This window comes from Lactuca sativa, chromosome 6, assembly GCF_002870075.4.
Source record: "Lactuca sativa cultivar Salinas chromosome 6, Lsat_Salinas_v11, whole genome shotgun sequence".
In the NCBI taxonomy this organism is placed as follows: domain Eukaryota; kingdom Viridiplantae; phylum Streptophyta; class Magnoliopsida; order Asterales; family Asteraceae; genus Lactuca; species Lactuca sativa.
This window is the reverse complement of record NC_056628.2, coordinates 119,386,201-119,406,092: the sequence shown is the minus strand read 5'-3', so window position 1 is coordinate 119,406,092 and position 19,892 is coordinate 119,386,201. Positions and strand designations below refer to the sequence as shown.

General features: G+C 36.2%; 1 protein-coding gene across 2 annotated transcripts; it reads left to right on the top strand.

The window, feature by feature from the left end:
* Positions 1–232: 232 nt before the first annotated feature.
* Positions 233–5,785, top strand: LOC111904706 (uncharacterized). 2 transcript variants are annotated; one of them, XM_023900434.3, is made up of 6 exons: positions 233–401; positions 840–882; positions 1,435–1,643; positions 2,062–2,336; positions 2,446–3,593; positions 4,309–5,785. In XM_023900434.3, the coding sequence occupies exons 3-6, from the start codon at positions 1,447–1,449 to the stop codon at positions 5,569–5,571; spliced, it is 2,883 nt and encodes a 960-aa protein (XP_023756202.1). In that variant the 5' UTR covers positions 233–401; positions 840–882; positions 1,435–1,446; the 3' UTR covers positions 5,572–5,785. The 2 variants fall into 2 exon arrangements, with proteins under 2 accessions (XP_023756202.1, XP_023756203.1); XM_023900435.3 differs by lacking the exon at positions 840–882.
* Positions 5,786–19,892: the final 14,107 nt, after the last annotated feature.

Below are 19,892 nucleotides of genomic sequence, written 5' to 3'. Positions count from 1 at the left end.
AAACAATGACTCGAAATTGACTACTCACCTAACAAGGCGCGTGAAAAAGAAGAGCGTGGGAAAAATTAGGGTTTGATTTCTGTAAATTGCGATAAGACCACCATCACTAACTTTTTCTGCTGACGTGGTTGTCCCTGATTCGATTTCTCTTTCACACAGTTTCACACTTTCAGTGTGTGCTTTACAAAATACGTACATAAAATATGTAGGTAAGAAGACAACAAAGCGTGAAGTATACTCCCTCTCTCCAAAACACACACTCGACACAACCTCCTGTCTCTCTTTCTCTCTCTCACTTTCTCTCACTACATTTCTCTCTCTAGTTCGTGATAACCTAAAGGGGTGAGACTAGGGTTTTCAACCGCTTCGCACTCGGATAAATCGGAAAAGGCTTTGAATCTGTAAGTAAAATTAACATTTCTAGCTTCGTCTTCAGATATGGTATCTACTGATAGATGTTTTAAGTGATTTCAGTTGAGAAATTAAGGTTTTAAAGTGTTTCAATTCTTTTGTTGGTTTTGATGCGGCGGATAAGGTTTCAGATCTGTGTGCTGTTATAATTGATCGGTGTGAAGTAAATGTCGTTCTATGTGCACGGATAGTAGCTTACGTTTTGAGCTCACTCTCTTGATATTTTTCCAATTTGGTTAAACTATTATTCTTTGATGGTTAATTTGCTTTATTCAGTTTGTTTCCTTTCTGGGTTTTGATGCGCATATAACCAATTTTTCCCATATCTTGATTCGAGTTCTATTTTACAGCACAACTTAATTACCGATTGAATATGATTATACAAACCCTAAAAATTTGTTTATTTGATTATTGTTTGTATGTTTAAGGGGACGGTGGTGATGAATCAGGAACGAGTCTCGTGATTATAAAGTGAGTTTTCTAGGATTCTTTAGAAAGCTAAAAACTTTACATTCTATTTTATCCAACCATGAGCTGTTTGTTGTTTGTGGTGTTTGTTAATTGAACTAAGCTATGCCCACATCTAAAAACACAGCCTCGGTATAAATTAGTTCTTTGGTTTTATCAGTTGACAAGCGCACTGCTTGGTGTTTGACTTGCGTAAGACAATTTTTATAATCCAGTTTTCTTTTATTTTCCCCATTATTTGTTAGTATTTATGTGCCTATTATACTATTTAGTAAAGTTTCGATTTGGCCTTCACCCAACTTTACTTTCTTTGCTATTGATTGTGCTAACTGTGTTGTGTGTTGCTTTGTTAACTTCTGATGTACTAGTTAGTCTTTTGCAGCTTCTGATGTGTATTGTATGCTCATTAAGAACTTGTTATAAATACTATGGTGTTCTACTCCTTCAATTTAAAACCTCAGTATTTTAAATTTATGTCAATTGTATGTAATCATGTACAACTAATTGTCTTTTACAATGAACATGAATCTAATCTTGAAGGTTACTTTATTGTAGTTATATCTTAGAATGGAGAGCGATACTGATAAAAGTATCAGACTGAGAGATTCTGGGACAATTATCGGGGGAGACCAGTCTCAAGGAAGCAATGCTAATGCTTTACTCCACTCCAGTAGTTCAACTGTTAAGATCAATTCACTGTCAATCAATCTTGGAATTGTCAAGGGGAAGGATGATCCACAAAAGTGTAGTCATTTCTCTATACGGTAAGTCATGTACTTTTTACATTTAAATTCATAACACATTTCATTTCACTACATAACTGTTATGCTGTATTGCTGTTTGATATAGCTGGTATATATATACTTATATGTATGATTTTGAACTGGTGTGTAATATGTATATCTTGTTATTTATTGCTTAATTATCCGTGCTGACATGTATTGTTCTTCTTATCACTTTGCATCTTGAGTTCATGGTTGAGATGCCAATGCACACAATCTCTTGCTTGTGTTCATATCTCAACTTGTTACATGAGATCCGGTGCATATTCTAATATTGTTCATGAATTATGATCACTTTGCTTGAAGTAACATCTAGTTTTTTGTAGGAAGAATAGAGTTTCATTTCATTGGCATGTTGTTTGTTTCTCTTATAACTGATGATAATCAATTGATACACCAGAGGCTATGTTGCAAAGATGCGTGAAAAAGGTGACAACCACCACTTACCATTTTCTGATGGTATTGGAGAAGAACCTCCCCCTATAGAAGTCCCACGTTTTAGATATTGGCTTTGCCAAATCTGCTTGCAAGATTATGGAGGTGGAAGTACTTCTCAAGAGGTTGCATTAGTCTCTCAGTATGGTAAAAGCATGATGCAACCTTGCACAACTTCTTACTCATCATCACCAAATTGTCATGGTTTGCCAATGCTCCCTTTTGGAGAGGGCACTTCAGGTAATTTACTACTGTCCCAATCTCAATCTTGTCTTTGGGATTGCATCTAATCATCCTATTATGATATTTCAATGCTGTTTTTGATTCCTTTTTTCTCTTCTTTCTTCAGGTCATAAACCTGTTGATGAGAGAATTAATGTTGACGAATGCATTATACAAGAAGATACTACTCAATCTTCACCTGATCACAACCTTCCTGACACTGAAGAACCAGATAAAATCGATTCTATTGATGCCAATATCACTGAATATGCAGCTGTTGTTGTTGATGATTCCAAGAAAGTTGACTTAGTCAATGGACCTTTGACTTCTCCACCAGTCCAGTCAACCGAGTCTGACCAACAGAATCAAGATCCAACCGGACATCCACGCCGAAAGGCACGAAAAGTGCGTTTATTAACAGAATTGCTTTGTGGAAGTAATGAAAAACAGCATCAGAGAAAAGAAAGCACTAATCTTCCTGAAGTAACTCCACCTCCATCTTCTCCACTGAAAAAAAGAAAGATCCCACAAGCTCAGGAGTGGAAACCTGTCGAAGGTCATGTCGGGAAAAAAGTCAAAGTGGTCAAGGAGGACGTTTCTGGTAAAACCAGTATAGTTAGTGAAGGTGAAGGTGGGCAGAAAACTGATAAGTATCAATGTACAAAACATGGAGTTCAAAAAAGTTCCAAACATGTTAAAGCTACTAGTGATCCAGTTGCAGCTTGGAGATCGATATTCAGTGATATGGGAAAATCAGATAAACTCATGTCACTTCCCAATGATGCTTCAAGACCGAGTCAAGATGTGTATGAGTATGAAGGCAAACGAAATGTTGACCAATTTTCAGAAAAAAGATGTAATGCTTCCAAGAAGGTAATGGAAGATCCTATGAGAAATCAGTTATTTGGAGATGATCATATACAAAGGACAAATGTTGGTGATTATGATTATGATTCTAGAGCGAGGGGTGGTCAGTCTGAAACTGGGTTAGGGCTTGGGTTATCTCTAAACTATGAACCACAATCACGGGTTTCTTGGCTACCACCATTACCAAATCGGGTTCCTATTCAAGATCATAGTAGGAAAGATGGTTTCTTTTTTGGAGAATCAAGTATTGGACATAAAGGAGTCTCATTGGATCCTCAAGCAAAAGGAAGATCGGTTTACAATGTCAGAGATGGACATACACATACTCCTAGAACACCATTCTTACAGGAACAGCAGCCTTTTCATACACACCTTTCACATGGGAGCTTTTCTCAGCATCAGAATTTAGTATGTTCTCTCTATTCGATGACTATAATTCTCATAATATGTCCCCACATGTGATTTACCTCCCTGTGGGACCCGTTTCCAGTTATGGGAACATGTTTATGCCAAAAATGACGAAGGATGTTGCATTTGCTCATAATTTTTTTGGGTTAAATGCAAGATATAGCAACATACTATTATTCATTTGTTTATTATAGCATACAACTTTCATTTTCTCCTATTACATCATTGTACTTTGAAAATTTTATCCTTCTATCGAAATGGCATCCAAACACAGAAATTTTCATTGCTATAATTGGGTAGTTTGTTAGTTTTTTTATTTGAAAATATAAATCCTAATAAGAAAAGTATAAGTACAATGCTATAATTGGTAGAGTTTTCAATGTACAGCGTGTTAATAAGAAAAAAAAATTGAAAGTACAATCTTGTAATAAAAAGAGATGAAACTAGGATGCTATAATAAACAGATAAGTGAAAGTATGTTGCTATCTTTTGCCTTTAGCCCTATTCCTTTTGTATCTGATCCAAGGCAAAAGAAATGAATTGATCCTTGATATGAAAATCTTCTGTTAATCCCATGTTAATCAACTCATTCCTGTCTCATTTTAATCAATTAACTAACATAAACAGTCAATCCAGGACAATATTTGAAGAACGGGGTGTTATTCATGATTCATCTCAATAAATAAATAATATTATTCTATATTGTTGTTAACAGGACTTCTCTGATCCACACAACAAGAGGAACAATGGAGTTAGAGGGTATGCAGATATAATGATGGCTAATAGCCACCATCAAAGACATGACATATTTTCCAATGGGAGATCAGATGAAAGGGAAATCGTTGAACTCATGGCCAAAATTCAGTATGAAAGAAACTTAAGTGAATCCAGGAATTACAATTCATCAAATTTTCATAAAGTAAGTAGCTTCAACCAAGGGATGCCTATACCCCACCACCAATATCCCACATTCAGAAGGCCTTCAATGGAGAATTCAGGTCTGGGTCCCACCACCATGAGAAACCCAAACCCAAACCCAAACCCAAATCCAAACCCATCTGGATTCTTCCATCAAGAACCAATTCCAGCCTTCCCAAGTTTCGATACCTTCTCACACCAATCAAATGGTATAAGAGTTTCTGATAACTCTTATTATCATGAATCTAGAGAGAATAACAGAATACCCCACCACCACTCTTCTGTTCCAACCAATATGCAGATAATGGAAGCTTATAACAATGGGAGACCTGGAAACGTGTGGTCAAACATGGAAATGCATACAAAATGGTCAAACAGGAACAAAGGGAAGAATGTTATGAATCTTGATCTAAATGTCATGGCTCCAAATGTTCTTGAAGAGCAGAACAACAACAACAACATGAACACGGGTGGTTCTTTAGACCATTCATATTCTAATGAAGCCATACCTGCAATGCAGTTGCTTAGTCTAATGGATGCAGGGAAAAAGTCATCATCTTCTTCTTCTTCTCCATTTATGGACAAGAAAAAGCTTACACCTAAACCACCCTTTTCTTCTTACAATGGAAAACAGAATTCCTTTATAATTCCATGCTCTGGGATGCTACAATCTAGTGTGCAAAGGCCCGTTGAAAACACAAGGAATTTCATTACAGGTCGTGGAGCTTCGTTTTCTTCTTTCTTTCATACCGATCAAACTCATGGAGGCCAAGCCCAGTTTGTTCATAAACCACAAGAGAAGAAACAGAGAGGTGTGAGTATGACTTCAGGTCACAACAAGTATAGGCCAGAGGATTCTTATGGTTTTCCTCTTCCATGGCATGCAAGTGAAGGAGGATTGGGGACAAGAAATGTGACATCAGGAACTGAGATTTGCACAATTAATCAAAACCCGGCTGATTTTAGTACACCAGGGCCAGAAAATGTGTATATGATTGATGTTGAAAATCTTAAATTCAGAGGGGATCGTGTTTATTACCCTAGGGAAGGGACTGTTTGAGGGGAAGAGAGCACAAAATGGTTAAACAAGGTATGGACTCCTACTTATACTTGAGATATCGAAAAAGAAGTTCTTGTATATATATTTGCTTTTATTTTCTGTAATAGTTGATAGAGTTGATTCCCATAGAAACATGAGCTTAACAGTTGTTTGCCTTGTAGACATGTTTGCTTTTGTTGTTTAAGATATTTGCAGTATACTCACAGTTTGATCATGAGCTTATGATGTCTTGTTCATGCTGCAACCTAATAAACCTTTCTTCACCATCTTCACTTGGTGCTCCAAATTCAAATTATTCATGAAGGTATAAAATACCTTTCTTATACTTTTTCAACTAGGGTTACGTGCCAAAAACAATGATTTACTCTTATTAATTTGCTGATCGTAAGATTCTTGTTACATGTTTTCCTATTACAACGTCGTACTTTATAAAAATTTACCCGGTTATGACATTAGTTATGGCAATGTTATGAAAATACAAAACAATATTTATTGTGCTATAATTTGGTAGATTTTTCAATGTCTAATGTCTTAAAGAAAAGAACTTGAAAGGATAATGCTTTTCAAAGTAGAATGTCGTGGTTGCTAGATATTGCTAGATACTAAGAACTTCGACAAAAATAAACGTGATAATACTAAAGAGGCGAAGAATAACAAGAAGACAAGGATTCAACATGGTTCACTTCACCAGACTAATCAACCTACATCCGCAAGGCAAACTAGAGAGATTTTATTGATAATCAATGCTTCTACACTTTATGTAATTATTGCATCTACTTATGGATGCTATGGTCGCAATCAATGCAGAAAGAGATCTATTTATAATAGTTGTTTGACCAAAATTCTTCTGGGTTAGGATCATAGGCTCATAACATAAGTTTGCTTGTGATGGCATACTTGCTCCAAGTTATTTAGTCAAACCGAAGTTCATAGTCAGGGACTGATTCTAGATCACTAAAAGGCTGAAGCATGAAGTACAGTGAAGGCTAGCTCAAGTGATAATCTTTGCTTCTTTGCAACCGCACTTCATGGCTTTGGTGCCAATTCTCACTACGCCTCTTAGCTTCAATTTGAAGCTCTACCTTCACTCCTTACTTCATTCGTACCTTCTCTCTCAGCGTTTCGCTAACTTCTCCGCTTCTCAGTTAAGTTTCGCCTCATACCTCTACTCTTGGTCGAAGCTTGTATCAGTAGCTACGCGTTAAGGCTTCTCTTCACGCCAAAGCTTTGTCTGGTAACTTCACCCTACTAGTCTCCATTACTCAACAATCTCCCACTTGGAGGCCAATCAATGAAACATTGTTATCTAAGCTATGTAGCACCATTTCTATCTCTGGCTTGCACATTCTCTTCAAATCTTCCAATTGAAGCCATGGATAGGTTCGACTTCTCCATAGTTACTACCTTGGTAAAAATGTCTGTTGGATTATTCGTACCAAGGATTTTCTTTAGATTAAGAGTATTATTCACTAATCATTTTCATGATAAAATGGTACCTCATCTTGATGTGTTTTGTTCTACTGTGAAACACCAGATAGTTCATCAAGTGGATTGAGCTATGATTATCATAAAGTAGGACACAATATTCTTGATTTAAGCGCACAACTCTAATCGTAAATTTTTCAACCAAATAAGCTCATTGCTAGCTTCTCCTATAGCCATATACTTCGCTTTGGTGGTTGAAAGAGAAAACACTCTTCTATAGTATGGACATCCAATTGATGGTTGTTCCTCCAATTGTGAACACGTAACATGTTGTGTTTTTCTCCAAATTCGCACAACTCCCCATGTTGTGCTTTTCTCCGGATTCGCACGACTCCCCACGTCACTAAGTCATCATCAATGAAGCCTTCTAGCATGACTTTCTGCCTTTTAAAACATAAGGCTATGTTTAAAGTTCCTTACAAGTAGCAAAGAAGCCACTTGAATCCTTCCTAATGCTCCTTGCCCATATATGATATAAATCTGCTCATAACTCCCACTACATGAGAAATATTTGGTCGAGTGCATACCATTGCATATATCAAAGTACCAACTACTAAGGTATAAGGAACCTTCACCATTTCTTCTTTGTCTTCTGTCATCTTCGAGGATTGATTCTTGGAGAGCTTCAGATAATTCCCAAGAGGCGTGCGTATGATCTTAAACATCTGTCATGCTGAACTACTCTAATATTTCTTGAATGTACTACTGTTCGGAGAGTTTTAGAGTCCACACAACCTTATCTTTGACTCTGCTCATGCCGAGAATTTTCTTAGCAGGCCCCAAGTCTTTCATCTCGAACTCTTTACGCAATTACTTCTATAGCTTTTTTATCTCATGTATGTCAGGTCCAACCACCAATATGTCATCAACATATAATAACATGATGATGTAAGAGGATTTAAACAGCTTCAGGCAGCAACAATGATCACTCTCACATCTTGTGTACTATTCATCGTCATGAAGTCATCAAACTTCAAATACCACTTCCTTAAAGATTGCTTTAACCCATACAAACTTTTCTTTAATTGCACACCAAGTTTTCTTTCTCCGGTTACTTGAAAATTGTGTTTGTGTCATTTAGATATCTTTATCAAGGTCACCGTAAAAGAAAGTCTTCTTCACGTTCAGTTACTATAGATGTAAATATTTTGTAGTGACGATTCCAAAAACATACTAATTGTGGTCATCTTCGCAACTAGTGAAAAAAATTCATTGTAATCATTTCCTTCCTTTTATTGGAACCATTCACCACTAATCTAACCTTGTAACTTTTGCTTCCATCGATCTCGTCTTTGACCTTGAATACTTACATATTCTTAAATGCCTTATTTTTCATTAGTGGCTTGACCAAGGTCCAAGTCTTCTTTTTTATGTCATCCACAGACTTCTTCCATTATATGGACTGTTTCATCCTTAAGGCTTTGGGATAAGTTTCTAGCTCTCCATTTTCAGTTAGCAATAAATAATTTGCTGGAAAAAAATATCTAACGGATGGCTTATTTCTCGAATGGGCCTTCAGGGAATTCCTGAAGTTGTTGGCTTAGTGACTTCGCTTTCACCATCTTCGACTTCACTACCTTCATTTGAGGCTTCGCTCCCACTCACCCCATTTTTTCCAGATATGCGTGAGCTCCTATAGGTTCTAGAATCTTTTCCTATCTTAGCGACATTGGAAGGATTTGCAACCGATTCGTCATAAATCCTATCTAAAACCATTTTCTTTCTGCCTTTAGATTTCTTAGTTTCGTTGGAGGTAGCAACGAGATCTTCTTTGTAAAGTGCGTTCTCATTTATTGTCATATACCGACTTCGGATAACCCTTTTGATGTTGTTATCCCTAAAGTGGTACCCCATGTCATCCAAACCGTAGCCAATGACGATGCACTTCTTCTCTTTCACTTCTAACTTGTCTCTATTGCGGTGACTTGTGTGAAATGAAGTACCTAAATACATAATTTAGGATTCCGTTAAACTCTTTGCACAACAAGTAAAGACATAATCAAAATCCTCTCTCACATTTGCTTCCTTCATGGCCTTCTCATCCAAAGGTTTATGGCACATATTTATGAAGTGTCTGTTTTCTTTGCAATTCTAGTGGGTGATGTCATTTCTGCTCCCCCCCCCCCCAACCCCCTTTTTTTGTGGATCTTCACCTTTCTCTTCATTACTCAACAAACTATTGGAGCACTCTCCGACATTTTTCTTGCAGATATCCTCACCTAGGGTCAAATCACAAATGCCTTCAAGTGTGAGCTTAGTGGTTCTTGATGAACTACTAACTACTGTGATTGTTTTAGACCATTTTTTTTTTGGTAGTGAAGATAATAACAGAAGCCTTAAGACTTTATCTTCAAACTCAATATCAACAATATTAATCTTGATATTACTGAGACAAACTCATTTACATGATTTGTTACCGAGCAACCATCCTTCATCTTATTGTTTACCAACATTTTGATCAAGAAAACCTTGTTCGCCACCGAGAGTGTTTATACATGTTAGATACATCCTTGATCAGACACACAATGTCGTTCTTTCATTAACAATGTTTGTATGCACCATTCTTTGCTAATGGCCTGCTAATCTAACAGATCCCGGTCCTCCCGCTTCATGAGATTTTCTTTCATTTAAAGGTAGGCGTAATTTGTTTTTGGTAGAGAATCTTTAATTGACATGTTCCAAAAGCCAAAATCGATACCTTCGAATTCGTCAATCTTAGTCTTACATCTTCAACCATAAGTCTATACCAATTGTTAGAGACTAAGGACTTAGACACATACAAACATGATAATAATAAAGATACAAAAAAATAACATGAACCCAAGGATTTAAGGTGGTTCACTTGATCAAAGTAATCAAGCTACGTCCACAAGACAAACTAGAGAAATTTTATTGACGATCAATGGTTATACACTTTATATATTTATTGCATCTACTTATATGGCATGATGGGGATAAAATCAACATTGAGTGATCTATTTATAGTAGCCATTTGACCTAAATTTGTTGAGATTATGATCTTAAAGCTCGAATAATAAACAAAATGCAAAACTTATAAACTTTAGAATATAAACAACAGTAATAATCTTAAGAAATGTAGAGACAATAATATGAGGAACAAAACACTTGTATTGATAACTTTGAAGGAATAAATACAATTGTTAGCAATTTGCTTAGATTTTTTTTTTGATGTATTAGAATCAATCCCCTTACATCTATTAATTAACAACTCCTTGTGGCCTACCCAATGATGTTGAAAATAGGTATAGTTGAACATTACATTGGTTCACAACTTAGCCAACACTGCATTTGCTCAACAAAACCATCACCTTCGGTCTCTCACTCGGCTGTTGGGTCGCTTATTTTTAGCATGAACATTCTCCCCCTGGTTGACCATGCAACAAAGATCTTCAATATTTGCCAAAGAATTTCATCATAGACCTCCATAACTTTCTTGTTCTGAAGATCCGATGAATTCTTTCTATCAACTCCCTTAACTCTTGTGTAACATGTTTCGATCTTCATCTTCTGAATGAACATTGGTGCACCAACATATTTCACTTAGTCTAAGAAACCTCTTGGATCCATTCTTCCTATCTCTACAAACCAAACCAAGATTTGGATATTATGTGGCTCCGAACTTCATATTTTCAAAACCTTCGATGGATGTATCGATAGTTTTTTCGGAAAGGCTGAAGGATGCATCAATAGGTTTAACAAGTTCATTTTAAAATATGTGACATAGTTCACCATCAATTGAAGCGAATCTTATAATCAATACATCAAGAAACTTTGTACGCCCATAATACAGAGATTTGAAGTTGGATTATTTGTCAATCTTGGCATAGCATTTTCTAGCTATCAAGAAATTGTCTTCGGGATTCATATCTTGGAAGTCGGCCTATGTGATTTCCAACTCTTTCCCGTTTCTTTGAACGTTGTATTGATAAAAAGTCTAAGTATTTAAAGCTTCGCTTCTTGAAGATTTCAACATGAGAGATGGTGGATAACGACCAAACATTGTTTTTCCCAATAGAGTGTAGAATATGAAAATCTTGTAGCCTTTTCAACTCTTTAGGAATTAGATGATCATTAAAATTTTTTATCCATCATTGTAAACAACTTTGGAGAATTGGCATTTGGAAAAGTTGGCATGTCCTAAATTAACTTCTTAGAAATGGCGCAAAATACGTCTTGACGGGGACGTAGTCCTCATCGGTCAATCTTCATAGATGATTAGCTCATGTACTCGTAGGAGTTTTAGTATAGGGTGTACTTTTGTGCACTTTACCATGCTCTTGATCAAGTTTTTCTTGGAGAACTACTACAACTTCGTATCCCTCATACTCCTACTTCTTTTTAACGGTGTTTGTTGAATCCATAGAGGACATTGATGAGTATGGGTGGTGTTTGGGATCCGCCTTATCTTCAATTTGGGTTTTGTTGTTGTTTTTATAGGTGCACAAGGATTTTGTGCCGTCTTCAGTGAAGGTGTGGTGGAGTGATGATGATGTCTTATTGAGGCAGATATTTTGGTAAAGGAATTTTTGTTGGAGGCGACAGAGGAGGAATCTTAGTTTTTTGGGATTCTTTAAAGATAAGGGATGAGTAGGAACTTTTACTTCACTAGGATGAGGAGATTGTTTCAGGGACTTTTTGGCGAGGAGTCGGCTATAGGACTAACTTATTGGGAGGAAGAACAATGTGTCTTTTGGGGATCAACTTAACTGATGTCCTTTCAAGAGGAGATCCCAATGAAAGCGTAATAGTGACTTCCATTTCTTCTTCTCTCTTTTGAGGCAAAGCCCAACCTTTTCCTCAAATCTCTTCATTCTAAACGCTCCAATCTTTTCTAGAACAATGTTGAAGGACTTGGTCATTTAAATGCTCAGTTGATTTGTAGTGGTGAGTTGCGGTGATGCCATGTAGTTAGCCAAATAGTTCATGCACATGATCACTTTATCAAGTCTATCCATGGGAACATTAAAGACTCGATTGGCTTCAATGAGGATTCTCATAACTACTTGTAACAAGACATGATTAGAGTTCCAATAATAAATAAGATGATATTTCTAATCGTTCACAATCTTGTGGCGTTCAAGCAACTCTCTAAACTGTGCCAGTTCTGTTTGATAAGCTTTAGTTGTATCATTTTCCATTTGGATCATAGTGTTAATTTTCCCAGAAATCCACCCTTTCCCCTCTTTATTCGTTCTTCCATAACATCAAAACTTTCCTGGACTCCGACCAAAAATCGGTTACCGAAGCATAATTCCCCCGACTATGTTGCATATACTCGATCTTAAAGACGAATGAATTCAGCAACGAAGGTGTATTGTTTTTCCATTGGTTTGAGCTCTTTGACAGTGGACATGATTGTATCCAACATCTCATTAAATACATCAAAGTATTCCTTGGCGACAACAAAAAATTTATTCTTCTTGGCTTTGTGTGTGTGGGAGAAGAGGTGGCTTTTGATAACTTCGCACGATTTGTACAATTGTGAGAATATGAGTCTTCATATGATAGATAAAGATGAAGACCTATAGGTTGTACTGAATAACTTATGATTATTTCAAAACCCATAAGTACATCATCTAACAGTGATTACAATGAAAGTATCATTTCGATATGTACTACATTATAACTTGATGCCAGCCTGCAGGGTCTTTAACCCAAACTTGTTAATCTAAAAGCAAACTCCAGGATACTTTAATTTATACTTCAACAGTTGTTGTTCATTACATACATAGATCTATGAGGGTCACTTTCATATCTTGCACTAACATAATTTGCGTAGCTCGTATACATAACTTAAAATTGACAAAATCAAGCCAAAATCCATTAAAAAGAAAATCGAACAAAGATTTAGATAAAGTATTTATTAGAATCAAACAAAGATAAGGTGAAAACTCAAACCAAATTTTATTGAAGTCTTTTGCTTCTTTTTTCTCTCTATTGACATGACCATGTGACGACACTGGGTGTTTTTCGACACCGTTGTCTGGTGTTGTTGGTAGTAGCAGATGGAAAGAATGAAGGGTGGATGTTGTAGGAATTTGAATCAAGTTTTTCTTTCTAGGATTTGAATAAAAAATAAATAAAAATGACAATGGAGATTTCAAATTTATACATGTAACCTGAATCGTTTGTCTAGTGTCTCTTGTTGCTTCCAAATACAACAATGTCATGCCCACTTGATTTGTTCTTTGTTAACCTACAAGCCCACAACAATTTGTAGCAATGATTTTGAAAATTTAGGGGATCTCATGCATGATAGGTTGAATGGTAAGTTGATGATGAGCAATATTGGTGGAACGGGAAAATTTGGTGATGGAAGAGAATCAGATTTGGAGCATAAAGTTTGATCAATAGTTCATTATATAAGGTAGTAATCGATGAGCGAGGATGGGATAGGACCGCATACCTATTGTTGCGGCTAAGGTTTCCCAATGACATATTAATAGTGCAAGACTCTATTCTTCAAGTTGGATTAGAAGTTTGACTTGAGAACATACAGAAATCATAAGCTATTCTTCGAGAAGGTTTTCCCAGGAAAATGCTATGATGATAAAGTCAGGTTCCTGTTCGATAAAGATATATATTTTCAGAGAGTTCACGAGTGTGATTGTGCACCTTCATTAGTCGACATATTTATCTTCCTTCTTTTTTCGTTCTTGGGGATCGTTTATTTCCTTTGTCAATCAGGTTTATGTCTTGTCATATTTAACGTTCGTCAGACTGAAGGTACAAGATTGTGCACTTAGGTAATGCTATTAGTCACTTCTCTTGTGAACTAAGTATTGTTTAGCTCATGCTGTACCATAGTTATGATTTATGATTATCGATGCTTAATTGCTTCAAGGCACTAACCATTCTCTTCCGATATCGGTTCATCATTCATCTTAAAATCACTCAAACATACTAGTTCGTTATGCTAATTCAGTTTGATTGGTTTGGTTATATTTTTCGGCTATATCGGTTGGGCCAACCAATCATAGAAGTTTACCTCGATGAGGGTGAATGTGTAATTAGATATACATCATATTATGCCCCCTTTATTAACACCTCATTTTCTCCTTATAATATAAACGACCAGTTACATAAATAGGCGTCTTCAATAGGAGACTATTTAGGATAAATATCTTGACAAAAGTTGTAGTAATCGCACAACTGAGAGCATAGGCTTATAGAACGTCCAAATATGACTTCACGAGAGGAAGTTATGATTGTTAGAAATTTTAGTGCATCAGTGTACGACACCGAAACCGAAACCGAAACCGAAATAGAGATCAGTTGATTGTTATGAAAAGCAATCTAAACGAGAGTTGAAGATCTCGTTCATTTGATCGGGATTAAATATAAAGACAGTCGAGAACGGAATTCATATGAAAAAATTATGATTTTTATACGAGATTTAACAGTCTGATCCTGTTAAAAATATTGCTTAAAAAATAATGTGAGAATTAGTCGACGGAGTCTAAACAAAAGTGGTAGATCTCATCAATAGCTACAGAATTCAAAAAATATGTGTTTTACGTGGCGCAGAGTGCACTCCGCACACTTCTCGAAGGCGACACGTGGTACCTCCAGGCACCAACCATTTGCACATCGCGTACGCCCTTTTGTACGGCGCGTACTAACACACCACCCAAATTTTGCCACATGTCAATTTTTGCATGGAGCCACGTCATCTCCCCCGACCGAGTGTGTGACACGCACCGACTTGGTGCATGACATGCATCCCAAAATTGGCTATATAAAGGTTGCATATCCCATTATTTCCCTCCACATCATTCTCACCTCTCTCTCTCTCTAGTTTTTTGAGTCCGATTTCTGGAGTTTTTCAGAATTTTAGAAAGTCTCATTTTTAGTGAAACTCTGAAGCATTAAAGGGCTCGAAAATTAGAAGGTCTTAGGTCGAAGTTCTGCCAGTGTAGATCATGAGTTTCCTTAGAAACTCTCTGTAAATTAGGCTACACTTACTACGCTTTTAGTGTAATTTATATTTTTATTCATAGTCGTTGTTATGGATATACAAATAAGACTTATCAGTAATTTCAATTATAATGCTAATTGATCTACTTACGGGAGAGGTGTCTAGAATGGTCATGTTGTCTTGGTTGTTGGATTTTAGAAAGGCTATACACTGAAATGGTCTTGCCTCCCAACTGTCCTACCTAGTTGATCCTTATTTGATAGAAATCTCGGTATTCATTGGGATTATTGAAAAAACTAACTTTCATTATCAGATTGTCGTAGAAATAAATAAGTTATAGTATTATAGTACCAACCATATTGGATCGCCATTAGAATCACCCAGATAGTTGTCAAATCGTCTGAGTAATTATCCAGGTGAGTTCTCACTATATTATGTGCTCCGGTATATATCCTTTGTATTTTAGGATATAGTTACCTAGTAGTACGGTATTAGATATTTTTTTAATTGCATGTAGTATTGGATTATTGTTTGTTGTACTAGATATATGTGTTGATATATTATGTGGGGAGTTGAGGGCGGGCTAGCTTCATGCTAATGGCCAATAGGCTCAGGCGATCTAACATTATGGTAAAGGCCAAAGTGCGGACCAACTATATGTTGTAAATACTGTCATAAATTGGATTGAAGATTGTCTAAGGGAGCTAGACATAGCAATAGAATTGCTGCAATGTTCATGAATACTTAGAAATGGAGAATTGAGTATTGGATAAACCCTCGCTCAGAGTATTACTTCATGGAATTCATCATGAGTAATACTGAGACGTTAATATCTTATAATCTTGAAACGAAGAAATATGAGTTGTAATTTACAAGTCGGTTATGAATGTATCCAACATTTTACGTCATGGTAAAATCTTCATTGTCCTAAACTGATCTATTATGGGAAACGAGTGTTATAGATCTCCGCCACTTAAATTAGATTTCTTCATCAAAATCTGCCCTTACCAATCATTCTGTAACAGCCCCTCCTCGGAATCCTTTCGTGGGATCTTCCAAGACCAATCAGTTCGTGCTCGAGCCATCGCCACACTGGATGGCCGAAACTGCAACTAAAACCAAAGATTTTCAAAACCAGAACGTACACCAAATATGACCCGAAGACTCCCCCAAGGTCAAAATCATGCCCAATGATAGAGAATGAAGATCAACACATCACAATCAACCGATTTGAGAAGAGTTAGCTTCCTCGCTCATAACTTAAATTCTATGTACATGTCTGCCTCCCCGACAAACAAGGCCTCCCTAACCTCAACCATGCTGACCAAGACTCAAAGGTCTGATTCCCCACAAAACCATTCTCAACCTTACATCGTTCGCTGATAATAGTAAATATGAATCCACTACTAACTACATAAACTTCCAACCTTGCTTACTTCCCCAGTGCGAGGAAGAAAAAGTGAGACCTTATTAGTCTAAACACCCCTTTTGTTTCAAGAACACTACATCAAGCCATGGAGATAATCAAACAGAACAACAATAGTTCAGATCCTCCCGACCCAAAATCAGATATCATGATTAGGTCCTTAACTGCAAACCCAACTTGTTTACATGTCGTAACTAATCAACTGCTCCCATGAGTGCAAATGTGGTTAATATCAAAACTTATGCGATACGTAGGTACCCAGAATGGAAAAAGTGCATAATCATCTACCAAACTCCCAAGGGTCTTACAAACATTTGCACCACCGGTACCATGGTATTCCCAACCAGCATACCACCAACCCTATGTCAATCTAAACAACTATGGGTTATCAGCAACCCTGGGACTATCAACAGTCCTGGAGTTATCGGCAACTCCAAAAATACTCATAACAAGCATCAACTATTAAGAATCATCTACTCTAACATGTATTCCATAATGATATAGGTATTGTAGGGAGAGATCTCACACGAAACCTCATCATAAAACGAACACGAATCCATTAAGAAGAATCCTAATAATAAAATGCTAGTACACCACCATGACTTTTCCAACAAGTCAACACCCTAGAATTGCTTGACCCAACATGCCGATCCCTGATCCTTCAGTGACAAAACTATACTACCCCAAGCACTCGCCAATGCCATGCAATCAACAAACCACACTCGAGTCTCTGCCACGTAACTGCTAGCCCCATTCACAAAAGTGAAATGCATGATGGCTCACGAAAGGTCATGACTCCATATCGCCATGGGAATGAGAAGCTAATGGCTCCTCCCGCTTCCTACTATTATCCAATCACAACATGAAGACTCCCGACCAACATTCAACGGCCTAAAGACAATCCGCGGTCGTCCCACTGATCGGTAGAAACTCAGTTAGCATCCCACTCAGCATTTCTTAAATAAAGGAGCCATACCATTCTGAAACACACACTCTTCCATAGTCTAACATCCACTGACACCATGTTAGACGAAACGTGACCGCACGCAACCAGTAAACAAAATAGATAGTCAAATGCTTGCTCCAACTTGTAAACACAACATGACACACTCCCTGATGTGTATATTTATGCACTAGTTTTTTATTTATAAGTCGTAGTCTATCGCATCTAAACCACACCTTACAAGCAGTGAATCTGACCGAGTATAATATAGTCTTGATAAGCAAGGGTGTTGAACTCAAAGGGAACGGTGGTGAATTAATTTGGATTTTTTTTATTATAAGTTACACTAAATAAACGAAAGCAATAAAAAAGGGGGTTTTATTTATAAATCTCAACTAAATTAAACTAACTAGATAAACTGATTGGAAATGAATCACTTCAGGTACTCAAATTTAGATTGGATTACTTCTCAAAATCATGATTAACTTCGTTAATAGTGCAATGGATTTATTAGTCGGTTACCGAATTCAAATGTGACTAGTTATCTTGATCAGATTTTATAGTACTGATAATTAATGAACAACTAACACAATGATCATGTAATTAGCGAACACATAATTATTTAATATATTCGGATTATGAATGATATGATCTAGTGAGGTCTCATCAATGGTCATGACAATCAATCAAAGCATAGCATGGATATCTAAGCTCTCTTACACAACCAAAGTCATAGATTAACATTACCTAACCCTAGGATTTGATCAATCTCTAGTCCTAATAGTTTAATGATCATAAACTAATCAAGATTCAAGTTAATGTAATTAGATTGGTCCTCTCAGCTACACATAACTCAACAATAGGCAATAAAAATCATAACTTTAACATGATAGGTGATGATCAATCAAACACAATTAATAACCAAACTAATAAAATCCAAAGTCATTGAAATCAACATATAAAATTGAGTTTTATCTACTCCAAACAAAAGCAACAAGTTTTAACACCTGAATTCAGAAAGTAAAAAACAAAGGGGACATAATTGGAATACTAATCATGATCATAAAAGCAAACCGGATAATTCCCGACATGAATCTGCTCTCGAATCCTTCAGATATGCGCTCCATATTAGCTTAATGGCCCTCCGACCGCCTTCTAGACCCTCAAAACGGCTACTTGGGGGTTTATAATCATAGGAATCGATCTAGGTTTGAAGATATATCATTAGGGGCTATTTTCAGTTCTATTTATATCTTTTAGCGTCGCCACCACATGGTGAAATAGATTCCACGCTATGGTATATTGTTTCTTCCCATCCACGAAAATTTTCTGAATTGTCACGTTGTGGTAAGCTCTGCCACGCCGTGGTTACTAAGAATCAGAATTTTCACAAAACACGAAAGTTATAATAAATTTTGTCTAGTTTTTATAACATTTTAAATTTCATCAATCGGAGTTATGAATCATGATATATGGGCAAAACATTAACAAGGGGTCAACCTGTCCAGTAACATCATTTTTGCGTCTTTTTAGCTCCTTTCTCCCCCTTTTCGCTCTAGCAACATGTTATATCTATAAAATATATATCAAATCATTCTAAGTACCTTTTAGGTCTAAATATCATTAAAACATAGTATAAAATAATAAGAAAACGTCATAAATATATGTATAAAATAAATGTTATAAAACTACCCTACACTAGTATTTTGCTTGCCCCCTAGCAAAACTGATTTTATTATCATATTATCACATCAAAACTCTAGCTACCAACATTGCATAAGACATTTAATTTTGATCACAACCATTACATCAAGACCGCAATGCACATATTTGTGTCTAATTTACCTAAAACTTTCCCAATCCTAAATACTTACGATCCACATAAACATTCCCCCACTTATTTTGAACAACACTCATTTTATGCATCCCTCCAATCCATCCTCGAAAAACTTTCTTAACCTCAAGGTATTTTTGGTTAAGCTCCCAAACATATATATATATGGAAAAATAACCTAGAAAAAAAAATTACAAAAAAAAAATAACTTGGCAAATGGCATTATTTCTTCACTTTCTTCGAGATCTTCATATTTTGATAACTTTTATTCACTCAACAACTTTGCAACTTTTTTTTTTCTTTTTTCTTTTTTTTTCACAACTTTTTCATTTTTTTTTCTTTTCTCACTTTTTTTTTTCTCAAAACTAAAAATCATAAAAATAGAAACATATGCTTAAGCAAGGGAACTTAACTTCAACCCTTATTGGTTAAAGGCATTACTCTAGAGTGTAATGACTACATAAGCTTTCCTATATACATTTAAAGTAAATGATGCCAAACGTATTATGTCCCTCAAACTAAATAAGTTCATGTTTTTGTCCCATGATTTCACTTGGATACGGAAGGCACAAATACACTAGAAAACATGTTGGCTTAAATAAACATCAAGGCTCGCATCAGATCGTCTCACACAACACTTGCAAGCTAGGTCTCAACACAACAATATAATTTTTTTTAGCAAGATTTAATTTTA

Bases quoted from the DNA above. Each gene is read 5' to 3' on its own strand.
- LOC111904706 (XM_023900435.3), top strand. From the start codon at position 1,447: ATGGAGAGCGATACTGATAAAAGTATCAGACTGAGAGATTCTGGGACA. The intron at 1,644-2,061 runs GTAAGTCATGTA...TTGATACACCAG, and splicing joins TGTAGTCATTTCTCTATACG to AGGCTATGTTGCAAAGATGC. The intron at 3,594-4,308 runs GTATGTTCTCTC...TGTTGTTAACAG, and splicing joins TTTCTCAGCATCAGAATTTA to GACTTCTCTGATCCACACAA.